The sequence below is a fragment of the Procambarus clarkii genome, chromosome 31 (genome assembly GCF_040958095.1).
Source record: "Procambarus clarkii isolate CNS0578487 chromosome 31, FALCON_Pclarkii_2.0, whole genome shotgun sequence".
Taxonomy (NCBI): domain Eukaryota; kingdom Metazoa; phylum Arthropoda; class Malacostraca; order Decapoda; family Cambaridae; genus Procambarus; species Procambarus clarkii.
In genome coordinates this window covers 12113737-12128747 of record NC_091180.1, presented here as the reverse complement: position 1 = coordinate 12128747, position 15011 = coordinate 12113737, and the positions used below count along the sequence as shown (strand labels likewise).

At 43.0% G+C, this 15011-nt stretch overlaps 1 protein-coding gene across 1 annotated transcript in view; it reads left to right on the top strand.

Annotated features, from left to right (window-relative positions):
• The window catches only part of LOC123758617 (sister chromatid cohesion protein DCC1), a 44225-nt gene extending 36138 nt beyond the window's left edge, over nucleotides 1-8087 (top strand). The window contains exon 10 of the mRNA XM_045743073.2: nucleotides 7937-8087. Within this exon, the coding sequence (XP_045599029.2) occupies nucleotides 7937-8042 (106 nt within the window). The 3' untranslated portion in view covers nucleotides 8043-8087. The remainder of the gene's footprint in view (nucleotides 1-7936) is intronic.
• Nucleotides 8088-15011: the final 6924 nt, after the last annotated feature.

Below are 15011 nucleotides of genomic sequence, written 5' to 3'. Positions count from 1 at the left end.
CTGTCTGGACTCACTATACCAGCTTAGTCGTTCGCTATGGTGAATAAAACATGCAGATACTTATATATAACGTCTGTATATAGTGAATAAAAGCAGAAAACAGTATAGTGGGAAGAGAAGGGTGGCGAGTCAGGTGAGGTGAGGGATGGAGAGAGTCGCAGTCAGTGGCGGGCTAGCTGGTGTGTGGTGGTCACTCCTTGCAGCTGTTTGACTCGGCATACCTACTTTGTGATTCCTTATGGTGAACACAAATGTAGATACTTATATATAACGTGTATATGTAGTGTAATGACAGCAAAAGGAGTGTTAAGAGAAGCCATTTTGGTGAGGGAGGCGGCAACATCTGCATGACTTGTCATGCTGGGTAAGGGTGGCTACTATGCCCTTTGGGCACCATACCGCCTTAGTTGAACAATTATGGTGAACAAAACGTATAGATATTTATATATAATGATGTACAGTATATAGGGTAATAACACCACAAACGGTATCCTTGAAGGAGGAACGTTAGTACGTCTGGCCTTGAACCAGTGATGATGGGAAGGAGCATGAGTTGTGTGTGGCCACCTGTTACTGTCTGCCGTCACCATACAAGATTAGTGGTTCGCTATGGGGAACACAACTGTAGATACTTATATATAACCTGTGTATATAGTGTAATAACCAACAAAGTATTTATTCACTGTTGTATGAACATAATAATTGAATCACTAATATGCACACCATAATTTTGAGTACAGCGATGATTCACACATTTTATTATATAAATATATCACACCACACACTATTGAATAATATTACAGCAAAAAAAAAACAAAGAAAAAATAAATCAAAGACATTGAAATAATTGGGTAATTATATCTTTGTGGTAACCCACCGCCTGACAACGGGGGCGAAGCAGAACTCCCCCTACGCTTGCTGAGTCAGCGCCGCATTTTTGACAGACTTCCCCAACCTATTGCGGCCAAAATATGCCACTTACGATTTTTTTATTATTTTTCCCGTGATCAGGGAACACAAATTAACAGGTTAAGAAGATTTTTTTTTTTATTTTTTTTTTTATGTGCCAATGGATAACAAAAGCCAAATAGCCCATAGCAACACAAGGGTTAAAAAGAAGTTCCAAACCGAAGGGAAACCGAGGGATGGAAAGGCGAATACACAGTACAGAAAACAAGAAGGGTCAGGAGATACATGGGTAGGCCGGAGGTGAAACAAAGGTTGAGACAACTTGCAGGACGTTGTTGAAGCAGTATTGACACTGAATGCAAGCAGTAGCTGCTCCACCAGTTCTGAACAATAAGAGGCAACAGTATTGGGCATGACATGCCCATCAAGAAACAACCAAGACAGAAAGGAAAGCACAACCCCAACAGAGGCAGAAGGAAGATGACGGAGGGATAGAAAGAGGTGAAATGAATGCCAAGTGACCTCATACTGCTGCCTCGTTGACACAATTAACTCACCTACCTGCTCATCATAGTGATGGTCATAGAGATGTGTCAGAAAGTCCAGATGTGAAGAGCCAAGAAGCTCAAACCAGCAAGGTATGCCACCAGACTGATCTCCTGAAAGAGTCAAAGCCATGGGAAAATGCTTGGGCTCAGACACTGGGCAAGATCTAGAAACCAAAACTTAGCTGGCCACCAAGATGCCAGAAGGATCATTCTTTTCCTTGTAGATCTGGCAAAGATCAAGAGCAACAGCTGAACTGGGCAAAATAGGTAGAGAAACACCCACCTCAACCAGTCCAGCCAAAAGGTATCACCAAGAGAGCCTTGTGATTTGGAGAATGGAGCCACATAGGAAGCAAGCACTGATTCCATGCAGCATAAAGAGATCCATATCGTGGCTCCTTAACATCTCACAAAGCCACTGGAAGGACGTGTTGTCAACTCCATGGAAATGGGACAAAAATATTGGGAGACTGTCTACGAGAACATTGGAAACTCCCCCAAATGTGAATGGTGCAGAGAGCCAAACCCCAAGAATCCAGAAGATGAGTTACACATAGCATCCAGCTCCAGCACAATGGACCAAAGTAAACCCACTGGTTCAGGCAATAAACCACTGGGAAGTAGTCTGAATGAGGTCAGAGTATGGAGCACGGAGGAATCCGAATCCTCCTCAAGGCATGCCACATGGCTATAAACTCATACACCGTACTGTATGCCCATGGAACAGGCCTGACCATCAGTCCTGGATGGCCTGGCAAGCTCTAATCATGAAGCCCCAGCCCAGAGTTGATGGTTCCATAAACACATTAAGTGACATCAGAAGATGGTGTCATGGGACTGAACCCCAAATGCCTGACGGGGAAGCTAGCAAAGCAAAAGCCGATGAAGTGTGATTAGAGCCCAAGCCTGACAGTCATGTCAGTGGTGAAATGGGTAGAAACAGAGAAACCAGTATGCCCAGAGCTTTACCCCACCCAGTGAAAAGACCATGCAGGCATAGTCCAGGCTCCCACACTGCTGCTCAAGCAACCGCCAAGTCATCCAGGGCCAATCCAACACTAGATACTGGTGGAGCTGCTGTAATAATATGTGACTGCTACTACCATTGTAATAACCGCTACTGTAATATATTAACACTTGGTCCGTCACACGAGGACCTAAGTAATCACTCAAGATGGACTTGAGTGGGTAACTTAAGGGAGTAGAGTGAGAGAACGAGGGAGAAAGATCAAGGAAGAGGGAGAGAGAGCGAGCAAGAGGGACGGGAAGAGCGGAGATCGCGAGAGAATTAAATATTAGCTTCAATAGTCTTTGTATATGACTTTCCACATAAGAACACTGCCACTACCCTGAGTTACCAGGCGGGGCCGGAGAGAGAAAGAGAGAACCGTAGGACTTGTAGATGTATAATGTCCTACCGGGACAGGTGTAAAGAACAAGTGAATGGTATATGGATCCTGGCCTGTCACTCGAATAATCCTAAAACCACTTTGGATGTACCATAGAATAAATGGGAGCAAGGCTGGACACCTCTAGTATTGACACCTCAACAATAGACTGATGGTGGAGGATTACTGGATAATTAAGAGCATTAGGTCACTAGGGGTCAAAAGGGGTGGTAAGCCCAGTATCACTAAGATACTGGGTACCGGGAGCCGGTCGGCCGAGCAGACAGCACACTGGACTTGTGATCTTGTGGTCCCGGGTTCGATCCCGGGCGCCGGCGAGAAACAATGGGCAGAGTTTCTTTCGCCCTATGCCCCTGTTACCTAGCAGTAAATAGGTACCTGGGTGTTAGTCAGCTGTCACGGGCTGCTTCCTGGGGGTGGAGGCCTGGTCAAGGACCGGGCCGCGGGGACACTAAAGCCCCGAAGTCACCTAAAGATAACCTAAAGATAACGAAGATAACCATTAATACACAATGGAATGACATTTTGAAAATATGACTTTATTTAACACATTAAAATGACAATTCCTAACTAGGAATTCCCTACCTGAGGTAAAGATAATTGAATGGTAAGGTGCTGGGTACAAAAGAGCTGTACTTACTACACTAGTTGCTCCACGACAACGAAGGACGATGTCTTTCCCGGAGCCACAAACAACACTTCCACCCTCCACAAATTCTCTCCCTGTTCTGTCTCTGGACGTAAACTCTCCTACAGTATTCAGCTGAACGAGGCATGTGAGGTCTTCAGCTTGCTTTTGATGTGGAAGAGTTAATCCTTTTGGATTTAGCATGATGGCATCGTATCTGACAACCTTGTGACCACATCACCATTGACCCGAGTTAACCTGTCCCATGGTTAGCTTCTCTGAGGTGTGAGTTTTCTATTATCTTGCACTGATTGTCTGGTGCCATGCCCCTGTGTCTGTTATGGTGTTATGTCTTCTGCTATGTACTGCTCTCTTGTTACACTGCAGACAGAGCATGGCCTCCATAGAAAAGGAAATTGAAGCCAACTGAGAGTCCCAAACAAGACCCAGTCAAGTCAAGCCTGGGACAACCAACTGGGACTTCCTCCATTTCACCGGGAACTCGAACCCAGCAAGCTGGAAAAGAACCAGATCCCTGGCCAGATGACATGGGACTGACTGGGGGATTAAACCAGCCAGTCATCAAGGTAGGCCAAACTCAAACCCCTAAAACACATAGGTGGACCACCACAACCCATCTTGAGGTTATCTTCAGATGATTTCGGGGCTTTTTAGTGTCCCCGCGGCCCGGTCCTCGGCCAGGCCTCCACCCCCAGGAAGCAGCCCGTGACAGCTGACTAACAACCAGGTACCTATTTTACTGCTAGGTAACAGGGGCATAGGATGAAAGAAACTCTGCCCATTGTTTCTCGCCGGCGCCTGGGATCGAACCCAGGACCACAGGATCACAAGTCCAGCGTGCTGTCCTCTCGGCCGACCGGCACTGTGAAAACATGGGAAGCCTGATTCAAGTTGAAGAGCAAAGCCTGAAAGCAGTAACCCTGCGGCACCACCACTACAAAATGTAAACAATTGATGAACCTCAGATGTATTAGGACATGCCAGCAAGCATTATTTTTGTTCCGGAGAAATCTACGACTCGTCCTCTAATACAAGATGCATCTGGGAATGAATGAATGAATGACAGGGAATGAACATTTTCAAACCCAAGAGATCAAGGATGAACCTAAGATCTACTGAATCCTTTCTCGGGACTGGGAAAAGACGGTACACCCAATGAAGAGATATGATCATTTCAACCTCATTGGAAGCCAACCAGTTCTCAGTGACCCAGCAAAGGAGCAGAGAAGAGACTTGGCCTAAAAACCCAAAAGGAAGGACCAACTCCACAATGGCAAATGACACAGTAAGCTCACAAGTAGTGGGACCAGGAGTTAGCAAACTGAGCCAGGCACCATCCTAACCGCTCCATCAAAGGGGCAAACTGTGAAAGGGGGCGGTGTGAACCATGAGCTGCAGCATCTTTCCCTCAGGCACGAGACCAGTGCCGACTAACAGAAGAACCAGCTGAGAGAAGTGCAAGGGCCCCAGAATCTGGCTCCACCATGGGCTTACCTCAGTCAACACCAGGCAAACCCCCAGCCTGATCACACTTCCTCCAGTAATGAGTGACAGAACTCTGAGTGCACAGCAAATGAGAAACTGGATGACAAGAAGCCGTTGTCGCAGCCAAAATTCATGAACAACATCTTCGGGAAAAAGAGAGGCGAAAAGCGGGAGGCTTTTCCAGAATCATTGTTTAACACAAAACTGAAGCAGTTCCTACTCTTGATCATATTTGATTTATTGTTGCTTCTTTAATCTTTTAAAATTAATTAAGCTGTTTAAATTACAACTATAAAGCCTCACACAAAGTCCTTCATCACTATTACACACATTCTGCATAGTTCTGGTTGGGGTCCATGTTTTGACATTAGTGACATGAAAATCCATACCTTTACTGTGTTACGTTATACAGGCATACCTCAGAATGCGAGTTTAATCCGTTCCTGGAGACGCCTCGCCTTCCGAAAACTCGCATTCCGAAGTTAATTTCCCCATAAGAAATAAAGGGAAATGAATTAATCCGTTCCTGACTACCCCAAAAACCCCACATCAAACTAAATTTTTATACCTAATTTACCTAATTCATCTAAATAAACCTACAAAAGTATGTTCCAGTTATTACTTACCTTACTGTCGAGTGCTGTAGGCGTATGGAAGATGGTGAGGAGGGGGGAGGAGGAGAGGAGTTAGTGTTTGGAAGGGGAGTCCCCTTCCATAATCACATCAGGCAGTGAGGACCTTTCTGGTGTGCTCTCCCTGGGACGTTTAACCTGAGTGCCACTAGGTCCTGGTTGAGGTTCACTGCTCGATTTCTTCACCAAATATTTGTCCATGAAAGCTTGCTTTTCCCTTCTTCGCAAGCTCTCTCTGTAGTAAGGCATCACATTGTCATTGAAAAGATTAAGACAACGGCCTACTACAGTTTTGTCTGGGTGAGTGTGTTCAATAGTTGTTTGAATCTCTTCCCACATCTGACACACCTTCTTAATTACTGCAGAAGGGACATTCGCTGGTGCTGTTGCCACCACCTCCTCCTCCACTGCAGAATCATTCGCTGCTGTGTTGGCTTGCTGTTCCTGTTGAAGGGCTAGGAGTTCTTCGGTGGTCAGTTCTTCGTTGTGTTCTTCCACCAACTCCTCCACATCATCACCATCCAATTCCAAGCCCATTTTCTGGCCTAGACTAACAATTTCCTCAACAATAGGCGCATCATTTATAGGCTCAAACCCCTCAAAGTCTAGTTCTCTCACACCTTCAGGCCACAATTTTCTCCAGCCAGAGATCAGGGTTCTTTGAGTCACTTCTTGCCAGGCTTTGTCAACGAGTTTTAAAGCACTAAAAATGTTAAAATGCTCTCTCCAGAACTCTTTGAGGGTGAGGTTTGTGGCTTCAGTCACTTCAAAACATTTCCGGAAAAGTGCCCTTTCATACAGTTTCTTAAAATTCGCTATGATTTTCTGGTCCATAGGCTGAATTAGAGGAGTGGTGTTAGGAGGAAGGAATTTAACTGTGAGGAATTTATTGTATTGAGGCATCAAATTATCTTCCAAGCCTGGAGGATGAGCAGGAGTATTGTCAAGGAGAAGCACGGCTCTGAGTGGCAATTGTTTCTCCTGCAGATATTTTTCTATGGCAGGGCACAGCACTTCATTCACCCACTCCGAAAAAATAAGCCTAGTCACCCATGCTTTTTTATTAGACTTCCACATCACAGACAAACGGGTTTTCTGCACATTATACTGTTTGAAAACCCTTGGATTTTCAGAATGATACACTAGCAAGGGTTTAATTTTTAAATCGCCACTCGCATTTGAACACAGCACAAGCGTAAACCTATCTTTCATAGGCTTGTGTCCAGGCAAGGATTTTTCCTCCTTGGTAATGTATGTCCTCTTAGGCATTCTTTTCCAAAACAGTCCTGTTTCGTCACAATTAAACACTTGTTGCGGTAGGTATCCCTCAGCCTCTGCAAACTCTTTAAATTCGTCAATAAATCGTCCAGCGGCTGGTTTGTCTGAGCTGGCTGCCTCCCCATGCCTTGTAACACTATGGATACCACTTCTCTTTCTAAATTTTTCAAACCAGCCCCTGCTTGCCTTAAACTCTTTCTTATCTGCATCACTCGTTGCAGGGGTCTTCTTTAGAAGGTCTTCGTGCAACACCCTGGCTTTCTCAGAAATAATGGCCTCCGAAACACTATCACCCCTCAACTCCTTGTCGTGTATCCAAATTAATAACAACTTTTCCACTTCTTCAAGTATTTGTGGTCTTTGTGTCGTTAATGTTCTTACTCCTTTTGCCACATTAGCACTCATAATCTTATTTTTCTTCTTAAGTATAGTGCATATTGTTGATGTCGCTTTGTTGTACTGCCTACAAAGATCAACAACACGTGTACCGTTCTCATGCTTTCGAATGATCTCTTGTTTGTCCTCTATTGTCATCCTCACATGAGCTTTCTGGCCTTTATCCTTACCACTGGCTTTCTTGGGACTCATGGTGAGATATATAATAACAAATTGTATAGACAAATCACCAAAAATCCAACAAAACACTGAAAATTCACGACAAGAATTGATGTGGGGGTAGTCACTGCGCGCGAGACAATGGTGAACTGAGGGGCAGCGGGGCAGAGGGGCGACGATCGCCGAACGACCACGCGCTAGGTCGGCTGTACGCGTATCAACAAACTCGCGTTCAAACTCGACTCCCGAAGTAACCATCGCCTTCCGAGACAAATTTTTGGAGTAAATACACCTCGCCTTCCGAAAATCTCGCATACAGGGACAATCGCATTCCGAGGTACCACTGTATTAGGATAGTTGCATCTTTTGTCATTTATCATTTAGTCTATGGTGTATCTTCCAATAGTTCCCATATTTCATTAGGCAAGTTCAAAAAAATATACTGTATATTTATTTTAAATTTATTTACAGAGACTTGGCTGGAGGGAAGACCCCTGTATCTGCCCTTTTAACGAAGTATGCTCGAGCTTCGACCTTGGATGGCCTTAAATATTATTCTGGAAAGCATGCAAGATAGTGTTAATTTGTTGGTATATTTTCTATAATAAATCAAAGTTCCTTATTTCCTGGTGTTAACAGCCTTATAAAAAGCTATGCTTGTTTTAATGAACCAGAAGGAAAAAGTGTCAACATAGTTTGTAAGATTTGATGAAGACATTGGTGTCAAGGATTTTAGGCACTTGCAATGGATTCTAATATACTCCTTAAAAATCATCATGGCAAAAATGTATAATAATCTTCAATGTGTGTCCATGCACTTAGACTGGTCGTTACCATGGCTTTGAGGTTACCTCGAGGTGATTCCAGGGCTCAGCGACCCCACGGCCTGGTCGTCAACCAGGCCTCCTCGTTGCTGGACTGGTCAACCAGGTTGTTGAACGCGGCTACTCACAGCCTGACGGATGAGTCACAGCCTGGTTGATCAGGTATCCTTTGGAGGTGTTTGTCAAGTTCTCTCTTGAACACTGTGAGGGGTCGGCCAGTTATGCACCTTATTTGTAGTGGAAGTGTGTTGAACAGTCTTGGGCCTCTGATGCTGATAGTTCTCTCAGAGTACAGTACCTGTTGCACCTCTGATCTTCAACGGGGGTATTCTGCATATTCTGCCATGCCTTCTGGTCTCATGTGCTGTTATTTCTGTGTGCAGGTTTGGGACCAGCCCAAACTTGATATTTTCCATGTGTAAATTATTTTGTATCTCTCCTGCCTGCGCTAAAGAGAATACAGATTTAGGCTCTTTAGTCAGTCCCAATAGTTTAGATGTTTTACTGAATGGGTTCTAGCAGTAAAGGATCTCTGCACGCTCTCCAGGTCAGCAATTCCTCCAGCTTTGAAAGGGGCTGTCATTGTGCAGCAGTATTCCACTCTAGAAAGCACTAGCGTCTTGAAAAGTATCATCATCGGTATATCATCTCTAGTGTGAAAAGTTCTTATTATCCAACCTGTCATTTTTCTTGCAGTTGTGATAGCTACTTTATTGTGTTCTTTAAATGTAAGGTCTTCCGACATCAGTACACCCAAATCCTTTTTACATTGCCTTTCCATTCTATGTTATGATTTGACTACGTTTTGTATGTGGTTTCCGTTTTTATATTTTCATTTTTTCCATAGCGCATGAGCTTAAACTTATCTTCGTTAAACACCATATTATTTTCTGTAGCCCATAGATTATTTTCTGTAGCCCATAGAAAGACCTGACTTACATCTGATTGGAGGTTTGCTGTGTCCTCTATGTTGTCTACTTATAAAAATTCTAGTGTCATCAGCAAAGGATTATACAGTACTATAGGTTGTGTCCTTGTCTATGTCCGATATGAGGATGAGAAAAAGTACAGTACTGGAGCAAGCACAGTACCCTGGGGACTGAGCTCTACGGTTGATGGACCGGATTTTATTTTGTTGACTATTACACATTGGGTTCTATTAGTCAGGAAATTATAGATCCATCTGCCTATTTTTCCAGTAATTCCTTTTGAACGCATTTTATGTGCAAGAACACCATGATCACACTTGTCGAAAGCTTTTGCGAAATCTGTGTAAATTACATCATCGTTTTGTTTGTCTTCCATGGCATCTAGTGCCATATCATAGTGGTCCAGCAACTGTGATAGGCAAGAGTGCCCTGTTTGAAACCATGTTGTCCGAGGTCATGGAGATGGTGTGTTAGTGCTATCGGTCTGTAATTTTTTACTTCTGCCTCCTTTATGGAGTGGCACTATTTCTGCTGTTTTTAATATGTTAGGGATAATGCCAGTATCTAGGCTTTGTCTCCAAAGAATGTGAATGGCCTGCAATAGCATTTTTTTTTTTTTTTTTACAGTTCTTGATGAATATAGAGATCCAAGAATCCGGGCCTGGTGCAGAGTGCATAGGCATACTGTCTATGACTTTTTCAAAATCCAGTGGGGATAGAGTGACATCTGATATATGATTTGATGTTGGTATCATATCCATAAAAAATTCATTTGGGTTATCAATCTTTAGTGTGTTTAATGGCTCGCTGAAAACAGAGTCGTACTGCTTCCTCAGTAGCTCGCTCATTTCTTTGTTGTCATCGGTGAAAGTTCCATCTCCCTTTCGCAGGGGCCCGATACTAGTTTTTTTTTTTTTTTTAAGGGGGCGTTATTCACAAAATATGCAAAAAATGAAAACTCGTTCAATTTCAATCAAACTTTTTTGACAAGTTGTATATGAAAAGGGTTTCATTTGGCCCAAGTCTCAGCATCGTAGCATAAATAGGAAGGATGAAAAAAAATATTGAATTATGTGTCAAAAATTTTCAAAAATGGTCAAAAAAGATTATCAAACAAAAATGTCAACTGAAATCATGTCTATGACTCACAGGTATCACAATAGCATATATTAAAAACAAATTATATGCAGGCGATGAGTCACAATAACGTGGCTGAAGTATGATGACCAGACCACACACTAGAAATTGAAGAGACGACGACGTTTCGGTCCGTCCTGGACCATTCTCAAGTCGATTGTGATGAGGACAGGTAGGGACAGGAATTAAATAGGCAAGAGAGAGCTGAGGAGGAAAGTCAGGTGTAGGGGATAGTAGTAATGAGAACTGCAGCAGGCCTATTGGCCCATACGAGGCAGCTCCTATTATAACCACCGAAGGAGATGGTAATAGGAATAAGAAGAGGATAGCAAGGGAGCGTAGAAGACAATGAACAGAAAAAGGGAGAAGAGAGAAAGAAAGGGAAAGAGAAAGAAAGAAATGGAAGGGGGAAAGCTTATGTTAAGTCACGTTTGTTAGAAAGATTAGAGCATTTGAGTATATACTGTGAAAGGGAAGAGTCCACAGCAACAAAGCCAGGACTCAAGTTCATGTTGGGTACATTGTTAATAAGAGCCGATTCTACAAGACGGCGTCTGTGTAGAGTAGAGGCAGGAAAGATTATTTTGGAGGAAGACCAATCAATGGGATGATTAGAATCCCTCACATGGCAGAAGAGAGCATTGTTAGTGTCTGCAGACATAACACTTCTCTTGTGTTCTTTAAGTCTGTCATTCAGTGTACGGCCAGTTTCGCCAAAGTATTGGAGAGGACAAGATGAACAGGAAATAGAGTAGACACCAGCAGCATTAGAAGCAGGAGGAGCAGTGTGAACTAGATTGCTACGAAGTGTGTTAGTTTGTCGAAAGGCGAGTTTAATGTCAAGAGGACGAAAGGTATTGGTAAAAGTTTTGAGTTCAGATATGAAGGGAAGGCATAGTACAGTGCTACTAGTGTTGGAAGCAGGTTTAGGATGAAAGAAATTTCGTTTAGCTTGAGAGTGGGCAAATTATAATTCAAAAAATTTAGTTAAAAAAAAAAAGTCAAATTTCATTTTTTTTTTTTTTTTTTTAATTTTATCTCTCTCTTTTGTTTATGGGGCGATTTGCATGAAACTTATACACCTGACTGCACGTAAGCCTATCTGTAAGGGTGCCAATTTTGGAGGAAATTGGTTGATGTCAACTTCAGCCACAGAGGGCAACACCTTAGACTTTATTTTTTACTTACTTGAAAGTTTATGTTACTTGAACATGAATATCTTTTTCATTTTTTATGCAATTTACATGAAACTTACACATTATATATAAATTTTATGTCTCTAAAATCGTTTGCAAATGTTTTTATCTTGAGTTCTTTATTGACTTTATAATAGCAATAAACATGATATATTTGCATAATTTTGGGGGGGGGAACTTAGACTATTTGTATTAGGAAAACTAAAGACGTTTTGGAAAATCTTTTGCTAGAGATCCTTTATTATATGTTAATGTGTCAGAAAAGTGTCATAGAATGATTATATCTGAAAGGTGTGGTTGTAAATTTACACTTGAAAATGTGTAAAATTCGTTGAAAAAAATAAAAAAATTAAAAATCTCCCTTACTATTTAGGCTACAGTACTGAGACTTCGAACAATTGTAGCCCTTTTCATATACAACTAGTCAAAAATAATGGTTGACACTAAACAACAACTTTATGATACCCGAATAACGCCCCCCTTAAGGAATATTCCTGCGTGGGCCCTAAGCCTAGATACTAGATGTGTTTTTTTTATCTTGATTTTGCATAGGAGAAAAAATATTTTGGATTTCTCTATTTCACTGATGGCCTTTTTTTGAACTAAAGCTACAAGAATCATATGCAATCCTCTCCCGGATTGCATATGATTCTTGTAGCTTTAGTTCAATTGTTTCTATTTCTCTACCTAACCTTCTTCGCCGTTCTTGAGGTAGGGTGTGACTCTCAAGTTGTTCCGCGATTTGTTTTCTTCGCCTATATAGGGAACGACGTTCCCGTTCCAATCTGCATCTCTTCCTCTTTTTTTTTTCTTAGGGGTATGTGGTTTGAACATATTTCTATTGCTACTGAGCTTATTTTTTCCGGGCACTGGTTCCAGTTTGCATTTTTCTAGCTGTTCTTCCCAGCTTATTTCTGTGAAGTCTTGGTTTATTTGCTCCCAGTTTATCTGTCTATTATTGAAGTTGAATTTGCTGAAATCTCCTCCACCGGGAATCGTGACTGGTTTTGAAGGTCTATTCCCCATGCTTGTCAAAACTTCAATTAAGTTGTGATCTGATCAACAAGAATTTGTAATCATTGTTCCAGTGCGGTACAGTGCAATCAACACTTCTTGCCAAGTTGGCTTTTAATATCTGATGGTGTAAGTGGTTGGCTCAATTCCTTCACTCTGTCGTTATATCCCAGCTCTTAGTTAACCCCTTGTGTTTTTCCAGGTGCTATATACTGTAGTCACATTGGCCTAACAATTTGCCATAATTACAATTCCTTTAGTTTTTATAGAACCAAAAGTAAAACTTATCACATTAACATTAACTTGCCATATTCATGACATAGATAACCAAGAAGTAGATATAGATTGGGGGCCATATTGCAAGTAAATATTTCCCCATTTAAGACTAGTACAATTGCCAATAATATAAAACATCTACAGTATTTGTAGAATTTAAGTCTTGGTATGTTACTGGTAAGTATTTAATAAAAATATCCCTTCAATGACTTGTGGATATAAGAAAAATTTTTAACCATGAGGTCAACATAACTTGAAGAAAGAGAACCTCTCGTGTATATTTTCTAGGGAAAGCCCCTTGTGGCTCCCTGAAATTACCTTGCTGAGATGGCTCCCAACTACTAGGTCACATCAGCCACAGTGTTCTGCTTGGCCCACCAGGGACCAGAGCTAGAGCCTGCTCCCCTTCCCCCACTGAGGCTCAGAGAGGTGACACTGTCACCTCACCAGGAAAAGCATTCAGAAAGTTCGTGAATGAATACAGACCACAGCTGGGTTCAAAGAGACTGAAGCCTAAAATCCACCAAGTGAAATCCCAACTCTCCTAACAATGTAAACAATTAAATCTAGAAACAAACGTGAGAGTTTGTTGGCACTACCCCTCGTCCCCACCTGCCGATTGGGGCTCCCAGAGCTCTGTCGCCTCCAACCTTCCACACCAGTTCTGTTGCTGATGTGGAGGTGGACTGTACTCCTGAGTTGTCGGCAAACCATGCAGGTCTCACTTGCTTTTATCTAAGTTCCAGCCATCCTTTGATTTTGTCCTGTGAGGCCATTTGTTTCTTGTTGTACCTTATTCTGATTGAGCTTTACAAATGTGTTTTCTCTCCAGTTTGTGTTATGTACACTAGGCTCATAGGGTGGTCAATAAACCCCATGTTCATCGGTATTCAGTAAATTCAGTTTTAATAACAAAAGGATAGACTGGAAGAAAATAAACAGGAAACACAAACAATCAATGGGAAACTGTTCTAAGTACAACTAATAAAAATCCTACACAATGTGACGGTGTCCCACCCCTATATCTTTACTGTCCCGGCATCAAGAGTCATATCTCTGCAACCTGAACGTTCTCTGATGTTCAGGGAACATTTTGATATATATGAAGGTATGGAACGTTATCGTGTTGGCAGTGAATTTGCCATTTTAGTTTGGTTATACAAGTGGTTTATGCCCTTTTGAGTTATAAGATGGCGCCGAGGCACTCCGCTTCCCGCCAAAGAAGCGTGCCGCCTGCTGGCTGTTGATTGGCCTGGTAGGGTCACATGACATCATGAACTAGTGGGGAGGAGCCCTCGGGCGGTGTGACGTCACGAGGCAGAGGGCTCCAGGCGGCAGGCACCCCTGCGGGCTCAGTATGTCACGGCCCGTCATAGAGAATGGCCGCGCTAAAGTGAGCTCCCGATTTAGAGGCTAGGAAGCCCCAACCAGTGGACCCAAGCAGCCGCATTGATACTGCAAATATCGTGGGAGGTCACCTGACCCCTGTAGAGTACATGGAAGCAAGGCTTGGCTGGTGTTAGAGCACCAAGTGCTCTTTTACTGATAGTCTGTGGCAGAGACGAATGTTGGGCTGGGACACCTAGCGGGACACGTTCAAACACTTCAGGCGGCCTGCTGTGGTTGGGACAAGTCCACTGGAGTTTTGAGGAGAGGACGCTGGTCCGGACTGCAAGTTTTGTCCACAGTTCCAGCAAAGAGAGGAAGACGACGACGTGCTCAGGGACCTGTCTCCAGTACCTCAAGAGGAGGAGGAGGAGGATCTGCCTGCAGAGTGTGAGAACGGCGAGGACGCGCATCTACAGGTCGACTGAGAACCTTGTGTGTACAGGACCCTGATCAACGGAGGACCAAACGCCAGGACCGAGGACCTCAGCGACTCTCGTCAGAGGATACGTCGACTATGTAGCAGAAAGAGTTAAGGTAGATAATTTTCCCTCCCATTACCCCTTGATCTAGGTGAGCTAGGATATCTTTCATGTCGTGAACATTGTCTCTATATATTACTACCAGTGCGGTAGAGAGTTTAGGCTAGGAGCCAGGTTACTCATGTTGGCATGGGTTAATAGATACATGCACATGGGTGTAGTGACATTTTGGGCAGCTGGAAGAAGTGGTTAGATCCAGGAGGCCAGGAGCGAGCTTCTGGATCGTCCAGCTGACTGGGTCT